At 35.4% G+C, this 13628-nt stretch overlaps 1 protein-coding gene across 4 annotated transcripts in view; it reads right to left on the reverse strand.

Annotated features, from left to right (window-relative positions):
• LOC306657926 (sodium channel protein type 1 subunit alpha-like) overlaps positions 1-13628 on the reverse strand; it is a 271243-nt gene that overhangs the window by 252290 nt on the left and 5325 nt on the right. For 3 of the 4 annotated variants that reach the window (XM_079134422.1, XM_079134421.1, XM_079134423.1), the window contains 2 exons: positions 3177-3240; positions 1743-1884 (listed from right to left, as the gene is read on the reverse strand). The exons of the other annotated variant lie outside the window; for it this stretch is intronic. In XM_079134422.1, the coding sequence (XP_078990548.1) occupies positions 1743-1884; positions 3177-3240 (206 nt within the window). The remainder of the gene's footprint in view (positions 1-1742; positions 1885-3176; positions 3241-13628) is intronic. 4 annotated transcript variants of the gene reach the window in all.

Consider the following 13628-nt stretch of genomic DNA (forward strand, 5'->3'; position numbering starts at 1 on the left):
TGTTTTTTTTTTTTAGTAAATTATTTTAACATGAATGGTATATTAGACATGTTAAATTGGGTAATTTTGCATAAAAGCATGTCATAAAATATAAAAGAATAAAATATCTTCGTGGAAAACAATCAGGATTAAAATAAATATTTTTTTTTACAAAGAATATAGCAATCTAAAAGATCTATACTAAAGATTAGAATGATTCTTGATTAAGTATAATAATATAACAATCCCATATTTCCCATGTTTGAAAATAACTTAAAAAACTAGCACCTATGCTCACTTTTATTTATTTTCTTTTTTAACATGAATTATTAATGATAGTGCTTAATGTTAATACATGGCCGGTCACCTTATTGAATAAATTTATCACAGGTATTTATTTTTACTAATAGCCTTGTTAATAATTTTAAAATGCACTATAACTTTTATCATGCTTTACACCTTTAAATTAATTAAATATAAGAAAAACAGATATTAAATGAAAAATGTCTTCCAAGTTTACTCAATTCCCTTTTCTAACAGTTCACTTTTACTAATTTCTTCTCTCAAGTAAATTCCTAATAATGGATTTGTTAGGCCAACTAGTATATTGATTTTATTCTTCATAGAAATTCCCATGTGAGCTTCTCAGTGGTCACCCGTGATGTGAGAGAAAACCTACCTTCTCATACCTATTAAAATTTGTCTCTCTTTTGATATCCCTTTAATTTTTTTTTAATTTTTGCCATTCTGATAGGCAAAAAAAAAAAAAAAAAAATCATATGTCACTACTGTGTTTCTTTAATTTGAGTAAGGGTGACCTCTTTCTTCATAGTTCAAAAAAAATCAGAGCCTGGTATGGTGATATACTGCTGGAGTCTCAATGACTCAGCAGGAAGCTGTGGCAGGAGGAATACCAGAGCCCAGGACTTCAAGAACAGCCTGGTGATATAGCAAGACCCATTCACCCCCATCTCTAAAAAAAATCATTTGCAATACTTTTATTTCTTATGAAGTGCATTTTTATATAATTTCTATATTGATTTATAAAATTCTCAGAAATTAAATAAATATAAAACCATCCAAAAGAAGAATCTATGGAAGCTCTGAGAAAAGAGACTTGTTATTTATAATACAGAATAATCATTTCATTCTTCTTCCTTTGTGTTTGGTTGCTGATAATAAGTAACTAGAGTCCAGAACTCCAAGAGGTTCACCCTGAAGTTAGAGATGAACATGTGAATGAACAATTACAGTACCAGCAATAGCTGACATCGACTGAAGGATATACAAAAGGCTGTGGAAGCCTAGAGGACAGAGAAATTGACTTGGGAAAAAAAAAAAAATTGAGAAGTGAATTGGATCTTTAATTATAAACAGGAGATCAAAAACTAAAACATGGTGGACACGTGAGCAGAGGAGATTTCATGTGTTCAAGGACACACCAAGTATGAGAGGAAAGCTCTGCGTGAAGGGAGTGGCTTGAGAGAGCATTGCAGAATGTTTTCCTGTGATCACATGAGATGATATATTGAGGAATAGAAAAGACCTCGACATCAAATATGCTTAGAAAAGATGAGAAAAATATGATTCAAGAGAAATCTACTTTAATAGTGCTGAAAGTAAGACATTTTAAAATTTTAGTAATAAACAATAGAGTTTTCTATTCTCAACTGAATTTTAAAAAACTCGTATTATAAGACTTGTAAACAATGCACATTAGATTTTTATGTCATTCAAAAATGCATGTCTCTCTGGACACCCACCTGTTGGTAAAGGTTTTCCCAGTAATCCTGGGTCATGAGCCGAAATAAGGCTAAGAAGGCCCAACTGAAAGTGTCAAAGCTTGTGTAGCCATAATCAGGGTTTCTGCCAGCCTTCACACAGGAGTACCCTTCTGGACACTGACTACACACGAAAAAGAATAAGACAGGTTAGAGTGTGTTCAGTATGCAAACCACAGAGCACTTTACAAAAGTCACAAACCCAAGGTTTCTTTTATGGGGATAATATTGAGTGATGACAAAAAACACATGATTTAGAATCTAAAATAACATGAGTAAAAACCCTACTCTATAGCCTGCCACGTAGGAAGTGAACAACAAGTATAGGTGACTATTATTAATAAATATTTTTAGATGAACAAAAAAAAAAAAAAAAAAAACCCTACTCTACTATTTACTAGTGGATGACTGCCAAATTACCTAAATTCTCCAAGATAGAGTTCCCTCTTTCTGTGAAAACAGAATAGCATTGAACCCAAAAAAGATAAGACTGGTGTTAAATTTAAACAAGATGAAGTATGCAGATTACTTAGCCTACTTCCTGCACATAGAAAGCATTTAATAAATGCTAGCTGCTATTAGCGTCATCATCATCATTGGCAAAAACTGTAAACTTTAACCAGATGTTACAGGATAGTGCTTGGATCAATAAGGATTGCTGAGATAGCCTCTACCAAACCTGCTTCCCCTCAAATTATTCTTGGAATAAATTACCATCAAGAATAATCGAAATATAGCAATTGAGTAAGTTCACAAAGATTTGCAGCTTTAAGACTTTTTCCTAAAATTGGCAGTTTGGTTTCCAGGATGCCATTGCATACATCTAGTGTTCTAAGGCTTGGGGGGAACAGCAACATCTTCTTTTATTTCTATGTTCCCAGTGTGCACATTGACTGATAAAGAGATATCTAGACAGGAGTAAGAGCTGCAAAATGAGTTGATATATGGGCATAAATAAGAGGTTCTTACATATTTTGCCTAAGCCTATGGAATCCTTTTGTATAGAGAGGCCAAAACACTATACTTAATTACCCATGAGCTATGCTTAATTAGAGAATGAATAGAACCTTAGGTTGTTGAGAAAAATTGATTTTGTTACTCTTCTTTGCAGAGAGAAGAAAAGCCTAAAACTATTCAATCTACTTTCAGTGGGGTTATCAGGGAGTGAATTTTTTATCTTTGGAAATTTTATATAACTTGTATTTTGTTTTAATTCGAGCACTGCTTTTAAGATTGATTTCAGGAGTATGCATTAACTATAGACATTTTAAAGTCAGGATTTTCTGTAGACCAGAATGGATGAAATATCACAAATGATACGAAATCAACATAGAATCAAAGTTTCGTCAGTAAACTGAACATGTTTTTCCTTTTTTTTGTAGCATTTAGACTAGAAACAAAACAAATATTACATACCCTGAATCTGTGCTGAAACCACAAAGGAGAGCATCTTTGGATCCCTCCAAGTAATAAAAATATTCTGTTTAGGAAGAATTTGAATAGAATGTTACAGAGTATAAGTTTTAAGTGTGATACATTAGGTCAGTTAATAAATACAGACACAAATACACACATCCAAGCTCAATCCCAAGCAATGAGCAACCATTTACTGATTATATTCTCACAGATGCTTCCTCAAATATTTACTGATAACCTTTTATGTGGATATGACAAAAAAGATTGCCGAATCACACTTAACAGTCATAAATAAATAAATATACATGATATTTTCAGATAATGATAAAAGCTCTAAAGAAAATGAACTAAGACAGTATGATAAGCTATGGTCAGGGAAGAACTTTTTAAGGAGCTGACATTTGAACAGAAACCTAAATGTGACAAAGAAGCTGACAACACTGTGTTGGGAGTGGTGATGGAGGATGGGAGAGCAGTTATTGAGATCAGGGGTTCTGATGCCCGCATGGCTCTGGCATGCCCGGTTTCTGGGAATGTTTCTGTGCAAAGGCATAGGATGCCTAGCTACTATAGCAATGCCCTGCAAGAGGAGGTTCTGTGCAAGAGCCCTGTCAGTTCTTACCTTGCTCTCAGGCACACAGCTCCCGGGAAGAAAGGAATTTCTATTTCACCAGATCCGCTTCTCTGGTTCCTGCCCACCTTAGAGCAACTTTTAACAATGGACTTTCTTGAGCGCTACACAGAGCTCCTAACATTGCACTTTGCAACTATGAATTTCTGCTGTGGAAAAGCTAGATAGATGTCCTAGTTTCTGTAACATTCCTGAATACAAAAAAATGATGGCATAGTCTTTAACCTGATAATGAGACATACCTAAATAAAAATTGCTGGCATAATTCTTTAGACCTGCATATCCACCAGACAGCGGGCTCCACCTGATCCCAGCCTAATCTTCAAGATCTTTATTTTCCAATCCCCCTTTGCCCCTCATGGGACCCCAGAGTCTGCCCATTGGTCGATCGCAACACCCTGTAAAGAGGCACTTGGGTAGGGAGAAGGGCAGGAACAAAGGCTCTGAAGTCGAGATGAAGTGTGTGGAAGAACCAGCAAGATGGCCATAGCATGATGAGTGGGGAGACCACCTGGGGGTCGGCTCACGTAGCACTCTGCGCATCACAAAAAGGAGTTTGGATTTTAAGTACAATTGCAAGTAACAGAGGTGGGAAGGAGCAATACGATATTTCATTAAGGAACTCAGAGAACAGCTGTGGATATAGAGAGGAGGGATGGACATATAGTGGACAGGAACTGCTGATGGAGGGTGTGTGGGGTGCATGCCAGAGACAGGAGGCCCTGATGGTGGTGCAGGTAGTGAGATGAGGAGCTCTGTTTTAGCCACGCTTAGTTTGAGAAGATCATTAAGCATTGGGTTCTATTTTTCAGGCAGAGTTTGATGAGAAGCTGGAGGGCCACTAGAGCTGTCCATGGTGCATCATCATCAAGGAGATAGTCTTCAAAGCCATGGGATTTGTGGAGTTTATCCGGAGAGATGGTGTAGCAGGGGAAAGAGAAGGAAGGGAAAGGAGGATTGGTTGGGACGGGGGATGAAGGAAGAAGAGAGAAGAAAGGAGAGCCCTTAACTGAGTTCCAAATACTGTTGAAGAGGCAAAGCAGTACTATAAATGAATAAAATTTGTTTTCCTAAATTCTCTTACTGTTCTTTCACCAATGTTTATTTAAGATCTACTCATTTCCAGGGATTGAAGATATAATAGTGAAATAAATGCACTTTACAGTTTACGCTTTTCGTGGTACCCTTGATGCCTATTTTGGGTGATAAAGGGTCTCCTATTCTCTTCAAAGCTTTGTCATTACTCCCAAATATTTGTTCTTTTTGATAAGGGTCAAATCTCCTATTTGACTCAAGTCAAAGAAAAAAAAATTTTCTGAAGAGACTTAGAGTAATACTGAAGTCAGATATTCTTAGATTTGAGATTGCTTCTCTCCTTCTTATGAAGGTGAATTATCTTTTAGCCTTCAAGCCTTAGCTGCTGCATATTTAAAATGTAGTTAATGATACCTGCTTTACAGAGTTGTTGAATAGTATAAGAGAGAGAGGGAGAGAGAGAGAGAGAGAGGGAGAGAGGGAGGGTGAGAGAGGGAGAAAGAGAGAGAGAGAGGGAGAGAGAGAGAGAGAAAGAGAGAGAGGGAGAGAGAGAGAGGGAGAGAGAGAGAGAGAGAGAGGGAGAGATCCTGTATGTAAAGTAGTTATCAGAGAGCCACATATTCTGTAACTAGGTGCTCAAAGACAGGAACCGTTATTACTAAACTGTTCATCCAGATTCGGGTAAGACTAATTGACTGATTTACTCATCATCACTGTGTTTTATTTATGCAAATTAAAGAGTAAAGGCTTTTAGTCTGAGGTGGAAATTTAAGCCATAAAATGCATAAACAGCTTCTTTTGGGAAAAGAAAAGTCCTGTGCCTCAGAGTGGATGGGCCTGGAAGCATGAGGATAGGAGAGGCAAGAAACCTCCAAGACGTCACTGAGGAAGGAATACTTGGGATAATCCTTTAAGTAATGGTTACTGTTCACCAATCATGGAGGAGTTGCAGTACAGGAATGGGCTCCAGAGCTACCTATACTAGCAGGCTACCATATTTAACTCAGTGCACAAATGATGAAAGATGAAGCAATGCAAGTGGCTCACTCAGGCCTTGTAAAACACTTCATAATAACTTCTAATCGAGTAGATGTGAAATTATTAGAATAATTGGTCTCAGGAGAATTTAGCTTTTATATCTAAAGAAATGGGGAAAATTGAATGCAAAAAGAAATCAAACTCTGTACACAATAAAAAGGATGAATCTGAAAGAAAAAGATTGAATTGTGACTCAATTTCACTACTCGTCTATACTGAGAACTGAAAACATGTCTACACAAAAACTTGTACATGAATGTTCATAGTAAAATTATTCACTGTAGCCCCAAAAGAGAAACAAATGTCTGTCACCTGGTAAATATATAAACAAAATACAGTATAGGCTCGAAATGAAAGATTAAAATATTATAATAAAATGAAATGAATTGTGGACATGTGCTACAACATGGATGAACTTTGAAACAGGGTAGGTGAAAGAAAGGATGACAAAAGCCAAAGACTGTTTGATTTTATTTATGTTAAATTTACAGAATAAGTAAATCCATGGAGACAGAACACAAATTAGTGTTTTCCAGAGCCTATAGGAAAAAGGGAATGGGGAGTGACTCTGAATGGGTGCTGGGTTTCTTTTGTGGGGAGATAAAAATATTTCACATTAGTGGTGAGGTTTGCACAATTTCAAGAATATGGTAGAATAAAGGAATTGTACATTTTAGAAAGGGGAATTTTATGGTATGTGAATTATTTTCTCAATAAGTCTATTTTAAGAAGATAATGCAGTACAATAGTAAAAGTTGTAGAAATACATATGAGGAAACAACAGAAATCACAAAACTTGCTGTAACAGAAATCTAAAATTGTTCTTCACTCTAGTGCAGATTTTATGCGAATATTCTATTAATTGCAGGACTAGTAGAGTAAAATGGAAAGACATAACTGTGTGGTTAGGTCTATCTGCCCTTGTTTAGAAAAACGGCTTGTAACACCTACATGTACTTGGGCTTCGAGAGGTGGAGGATATGTTTTCCAATCAAAAGGTAATAATAAAACCCTGAGAAAAATAGTGCCGAGGATCAGGTTGGGGTAGAGAGCCCCCAAATGATACTCTGCATTCTGTGAGATAAAGTCCCACCAAGAAAAGATCTGTAGATGGAGACAAGAAAAAACCCAGTAGCAGTGAAGATCAGCATTGTGGTCTCTGCAAAAATGTTCTCTATTAAACGTCAAACATTCAGAAAATAGGAGCAACAAAAATTCCACTTTAACCCAATAGAACCACATTATATTAATGCATGACACTGGAAATTTAGCTATGAAGTACACTTGAATCTTCATCTATAGCAACAAGAAGGAAATTTGATGAGCATTGAAGTAGATGATAAGTCACATCAAGGGAAATCTATAAATTGTACATTTTTAGACAAAGGTCTAGACAATGAATTCATTTATTTGATAATGAATTTTTTAAAACACCTCTGAAGAGGTTTTGCTATAGGTACAAGAAAACACTGCAGATTCTATCCAGGCTTTCTATGTAGGTGGCCTTTACCATTATAATTCTTCAATTTCTTCAGTAATGCCAATTCACTTACCTCGTCACTTCACATGATCTAGTAACTGAGTCTTTCTTTGTCCAGATTAAACCCATGGCCACTCATCATCGTCATTCCCTTAATAATCTCAACTTCTATGTGTCTTTGTGTTTATCATGTTGACCTGGCAGAACCGCAACCTACACATAATCAAGCACTCATCTTTTTCATGTTTACTCCCAAATGACTGAATATTGGAGAAATTCTCACTACCAATTGAATGGTTGTATTTTAAATAAATGATCTTCAATATCAAATTGGCACTCAAAATAGTCTCAATTTCCCATTCCCTAATATGATCATATAGTGCATTTCCTCAAATCCTCTGTAGATTTCTCCCCTTCCTTTTGCATTCTTAGCCAGTGATTCCATTTAATACTTCCCTGGGGAAATAAAAGCCCTTGGGTTTGGACTTAATCACTTTCAATAACTCTGTAGCCTAACCCACCATCTGTCTTTCTGCTTCAGCAGAGATATTTCTCCTCTACTCTGTCACTTTCTCAAGGACTTGACTTCTGCCTATCCTCCTGAATTAATCCATGTATTAATAGTCATTCATTCCTACCACTAGAGAATTTTCTGTCAAAGTCCATATTTTTAAAAAATATAGCCATTGCCCCATTATTTAAATTCCCTTTACAATCAAATTTCTTGGAAAAGCTGTCTATATATACTATTCTTCCTTCTTTTTGACCTCTTATTCACTTGTCACTGTCTGACCTTGTGCTTCTACCATTCCCAAAATTTTCTCATGCAGTGTTCTGCTAATTTCCTTGTTGTTTAATATGATGCATTTATCTCTATCTTATCACTCTTAATCCTTGGTCTTGCCAGTCTGCAGATGTCTGGTGTGTAAAACAGTCAGCTCTTACTTGCTTCCTAGGGTTTCCTGGGAGTTAAGGTCACTAAGAGTTAAGAATTCTAATATATGTAACTAAAATTACTAGATATAGCAAGAAAACAACTCTATATGCAGGTATATAAGGAAGGGAAGATGTACTTTTGGTAAGGAAAAGCTATAAGATTGTGAGGATGCTTTGTTTTGGTAAGGGAGTCAGAGTATAATCTTTGTCTTGAAGTCAAGTGACTTGTTATTTCAAAACAAGAAAGAAGAAAATTATAGAGCAAATAACTGAAGGTCTGCACCAAGGTCACAGATGTGCTGTGGAAAATGAACCTCATGAAGGAAATTTTATATGTGATCCAGGTGGCTAAGATTAAGAGAATTATTTTAAGTTTTTATAAAAATTAAGTATAAATATTAAAAGTACACTGATTCAAAACTAGTATTTGGGTCTCTCTGTTAAAACAAGTTTTCTTGGAGCTATTGTCCATTCTTTTTTTTTTTGGATGCTGGGGATCGAACCCAGGGCCTTGTGCTTACAAGGCAAGCACTCTACCCACTGAGCTATCTCCCCAGCCCCTTTGTCCATTCTTAATAAGAAATTGTGAAAAAAAAATGTGTCTTTTAGGTAACTGATCTAGGAAATGAAGATTCTGTGTTTTACCAAGATTAATTCCATGTGCACCAATCATATTGTCTTTATTAGGCTTTTGTTGGCTTTAGAAAACTTGAGTCCTTTCTATTAAAAAGACTTAATGTTTCTCTACAACTATGTGATGTTTTGTATTTGATTTTGAAGGCTTTAAATTGTCATCTGATTAAATAAATGACTATTGTTCAATGATCCATAATCCTATTTCTAGCAAGTGTTTTAAACCTTTTAATATTTTTGATAAAAGTCTCAGAGTCATATGCTAGATTAAATATTTCTATTGATTTCAACTTTATTTTGGAATTTTTTTGATGGGTCCTTGGAACAACTCAAAAGGAACTTTCTCCTTATGAAAAGAAATATATTAAATTAGTTGTGCTATATATATTAAATTATATGTAAAGTACTTTCAAATAGTAAGTAATGCTCAACATTCTTTCAGTTATATTTGTATGGATTTATTATTAATAATTTATCAGAAATTGAATGAAATTCTTCATAATCTGAGCATTTCTCAGGCCATTGATTGGACTAGACTAAGAATTCCCAGGCTCCAATGAAGAAATTGATTTGTTTCATAAAACTTACAATCCAATATCAGACAAAAATTTGTTGAGTACCAAAGACATACTTTCATAAATTTTCATGCTAAGTCAGTCAGTACTAAATTATTAAGGTATACAATTTTTTCTGAATCAAATTACATATAGCAACTTATTTTAAAAAAAGTGCTGTGCACCTGATTTAGAGAACTAAAAGTGGTATTTAAATAATGTAAGCCCAGAGTTAAAGGTGGTCTCATGCAGAGCCAGACTGGCTGCTTGGTCTTTGCTTAGTCCCTAAGTTTCCCTTCTTAAGAGTTTTTCACTCCATGACTCATCATGGAATAGTTAAGATGATAATAACATTGTCAAAATGACCATTCTACCAAAGGTGCTATACAGATTCAATGCAATTCCAATTAAATTCCCAATGACATTCCTCATAGAAATAGAGAATGCAATCATGAACTTCATCTTGAATAACAAGAGAACTCCAATAGCCAAAACAATCGTGAATAGAAAAAGTGAAACAGGAGGTATCACAATACCAGACATTAAATTATACTACAGAGCAATAGTAACAAAAATAGCATGGTGTTGGTACCAAAATAGACATGCACACCAATGGTACATAATAGAAGACACAGAGAAAAAACCACATAAATACAGTCACCTCATACTCGACAAAGGAGCTAAAAACATACAATGGAGAAAAGAGCCTGTTCAACAAATGGTGCTGGCAAAACTGGAAATCCATATGCAGTAAAATGAAATTAAACCTGTATCTCTCACCCTGCACAAAACTCAACTCAAAATGGATCAAAAACATAGGAATTAAACCAGAGACCCTGTACCTAATAGAAGACAAAGTAGGCCTGAATCTTCATCATGTTGGCTTAGGATCAGACTTCCTCAACAAGACTCCCAAAGCATAAGACATCAAAGCAAGAATCAATAAATGGGATGGACTCAAACTAAAAAGCTTTTTCTCAGCAAAGGATACAATCAAGAATGTGAAGAGAGAGCCTACAGAGTGGGAGAAAATCTTTTCCACATGCACTTCAGATAGAACACTTATCTCCAAAATTTATAAAGAACTTACAAAACTTAACACCAAAAATACAAAGAACCCAATCAATAAATGGGTCAAGGAACTGGACAGACACTTTACAGAAGACTCTCAGGCAATTAATAAATACATGAAAAAGTGTTCAACATCTCTAGTAATTAGAGAAATGCAAATTAAAACAACTCTGAGATTTCATCTTACTCCAATTAGAATGGCTATTATCAAGAACACAAACAATAACAGATGTTGGCCTGGATGTGGGAAAAAAGGGACACTTTTACATTGCAGGTAGAGTAGCAAATTGGTGAAAGCAACTCTGGAAAGCAGTATGGAGAATCCTCAGAAAACTTGGAATGGACCCACCTTTTGACCCAGTTATCCCACTCCTCGGTTTATAACCAAAGGACTAAAATCAGCAAACTATAGTAATACAGCCACATCAATGTTTATAGCACCTAGTTCACAATAGCTAGATTATGGAACCAACCTAGATGCCCTTCAACAGATGAATGGATAAAGAAACTCTGGTATATATACACAATTGAATACTATTCAGCCATCAAGAAGAATATTATGGCATTTGCAAATAAATGGATGGAATTGGAGAATATCATGCTAAGTGAAATAAGCCAAGCCCAAAAAACCAAAGGCCGAATGTTTACCCTATAAGTGGAAGATGATATATAATGGGGGCAGGGGATGGGGAATGAGGGAAGAATGGGGGAACTTTAGAATATGTAGAAGGAAATGAGGGAGGGGTAAGAAAAATGGTGGAATGAGAAAGACATCACTACCCTATGTACATGTATGATTACACGGATGGTATGAATCTACGTTGTGTACAACCCATAGAAAGAAATGATGTACCCCATTTGTGCACAATGAATCAAAATGCAAACTGTAAAAAATTAAAAGTTAAATAAAAAAATAATAATAATTAAAAAAAGAAAAACATATGAAAGGATTGCTGAGGTGACTGTTCTAACGTTGCTAAAGTGGGTTTAAGCCAATGTTTTGTTTATCATACCCATGAACTTGTTAAGAACAAAACCCTTGGGTGATACATTTCTGGCACCTACTGCATTATTTGAAAACTTATGAATGGTTTGCTTCCAACTATCAGCATTAATGTATATTTTATGGGCATACAAAGTTTAGTCACACAGGAAGTCCAATGCTGTAGTAATATCTAAGTTATTAGAAGATGTATTTCCTCTATGAGACATTCCTAGAGAAATCTCCAGTGATAGAGAAAACTTATTTAACTCAAAAGGTTACAAAACAGTTAAGCAAGGTATACTAAACACAATGGCATTAGGCAAAGCTGAGAGAACTGAATGGATTGTCTTAGCTAAAGGTGTCCTCACTGGTCTAGATAGCAGTGAGATCTACCTCTAGTGGATTAAACTTTAAAAAGTAGTCACTCACTTGAAAGTATCTTCCCCTAACAGTATCACACGTATTTCCTGCTCTTTTATAACCTGAACTGACTCAATATTACAAGGCTGAAATGTGTTATGCTAAAGTATAGTATGACAATGGGGGAGAAAAGCCCTTCATGACACCAACTGATGACACCAAGCTAGAACCTAGAGATGGGATATTTTGAAAACAACAAATAAGAAGACTGCCCTTGAGTCCTTTTGGAATGGACCATGCTAAGTTTTCCTCACCACCCCCACTGCAGCAAAACTTCATGACTTCAATCTTGGATTCACATCTCTCAGCTCAAGAGGGCCCTACTATACATCCATTGGAAACCTGAAGATAAAACAGACCTGTGAGATTTCTTCTTAGAAGCAAATAACAACCTAGATATGGAAAGTTTTCCCAAGATGAATCCATACTTTTCTGTCATTATAAAACTTTTTCCCATTTCCTCTTTTCCCTGTGCTTACTTTCTGTGTATTCTTGGCCAGATAATGTCATAATTAAGACTTTATAATCAACGGGTTTTAGGGTGAATCTACCTAAATGTTGGATATGCCATTTTAAACCTCCTTATATGAGCTTAAAATATTTTCTAGTTCACCCTGTAACAAATTTCACTGATATTCCAAGTGTGACTATTTGTTCAAATTGTACTTCTAGTCCTTTTTAATGAATTTTCAGATTCATGTATTCAGATTCTTTGTTTACATATGAGAGTAGGTGAAACCTACAGTGAAGAATATACAGTTAAATTATGACAGAAATTAAATAAGTAAACCATCAGAAAGCTTGCAAACAAATTTATAACCCTAATTGATGGTAGCCTCCAATGATGCAACAATTAAATAATGGAGTCTTTGGTAAATATCACTAGGGCTTGCCTACTGCTGACTCCTAATGCTCAATGCATCCCACAGAGAACAGTCTGTTGTGCCCTTCAGGACATTTTTATCTGTGGAGGATTTAATGCTATAATGATCATTTAACCATATGCATAGGCAACTTCCTATCTCAATAAGTCACAAATAAGGGGCTAATGTGGATTATTATGGATTCTAATGGTAGCACTGTCAAGTCATAATCAATTGGAAAATAAACACAGTTCTGCACTCATAATTTGCACTATCGATTAAACAGGAATTTTCCAGCAGGCATAAATCCCTCAAAATGAGCATCTTTGGGTAGAACCTTCCTTTCCTGGTTTGGCATAAATGTAAATAAGATTATGATTACAAATCAGTCTCAGACATTAACTATTATAACTGATTCTTGCAAAGACTATAGTTGCCCAATAAACTTTGAATTTTCTTACCAAACATTTTAAATAATAGGATTGTTTTGAACTACATATTGATGGAACAAGTAGCTAATATATCCTACTGCATTTTGATAAATATGTATGGTATGACAGAAACTTGGTTGCAAGATATCAACAGGCTACTTGATTAAAGCAAGTAAATTCCTCTTCTAGCTGATTTTTTGCATATTTGACTTTGATCAGTTCAGTTTACAGGGGCTCCTGTAATGGAGTATTCTTCAATATCTTGATATTCTCTTCAGGGCCATGTAAAGTCTCCCTGATGCTCTGAATTCTCTCAAAAATTTTAAATGCTTCTATGCAGCAATCAATTATACACCAAATGGCCTCGCTACAGTT

Source organism: Sciurus vulgaris, assembly GCF_902686455.1.
Source record: "Sciurus vulgaris genome assembly, chromosome: 3".
NCBI lineage: Eukaryota > Metazoa > Chordata > Mammalia > Rodentia > Sciuridae > Sciurus > Sciurus vulgaris.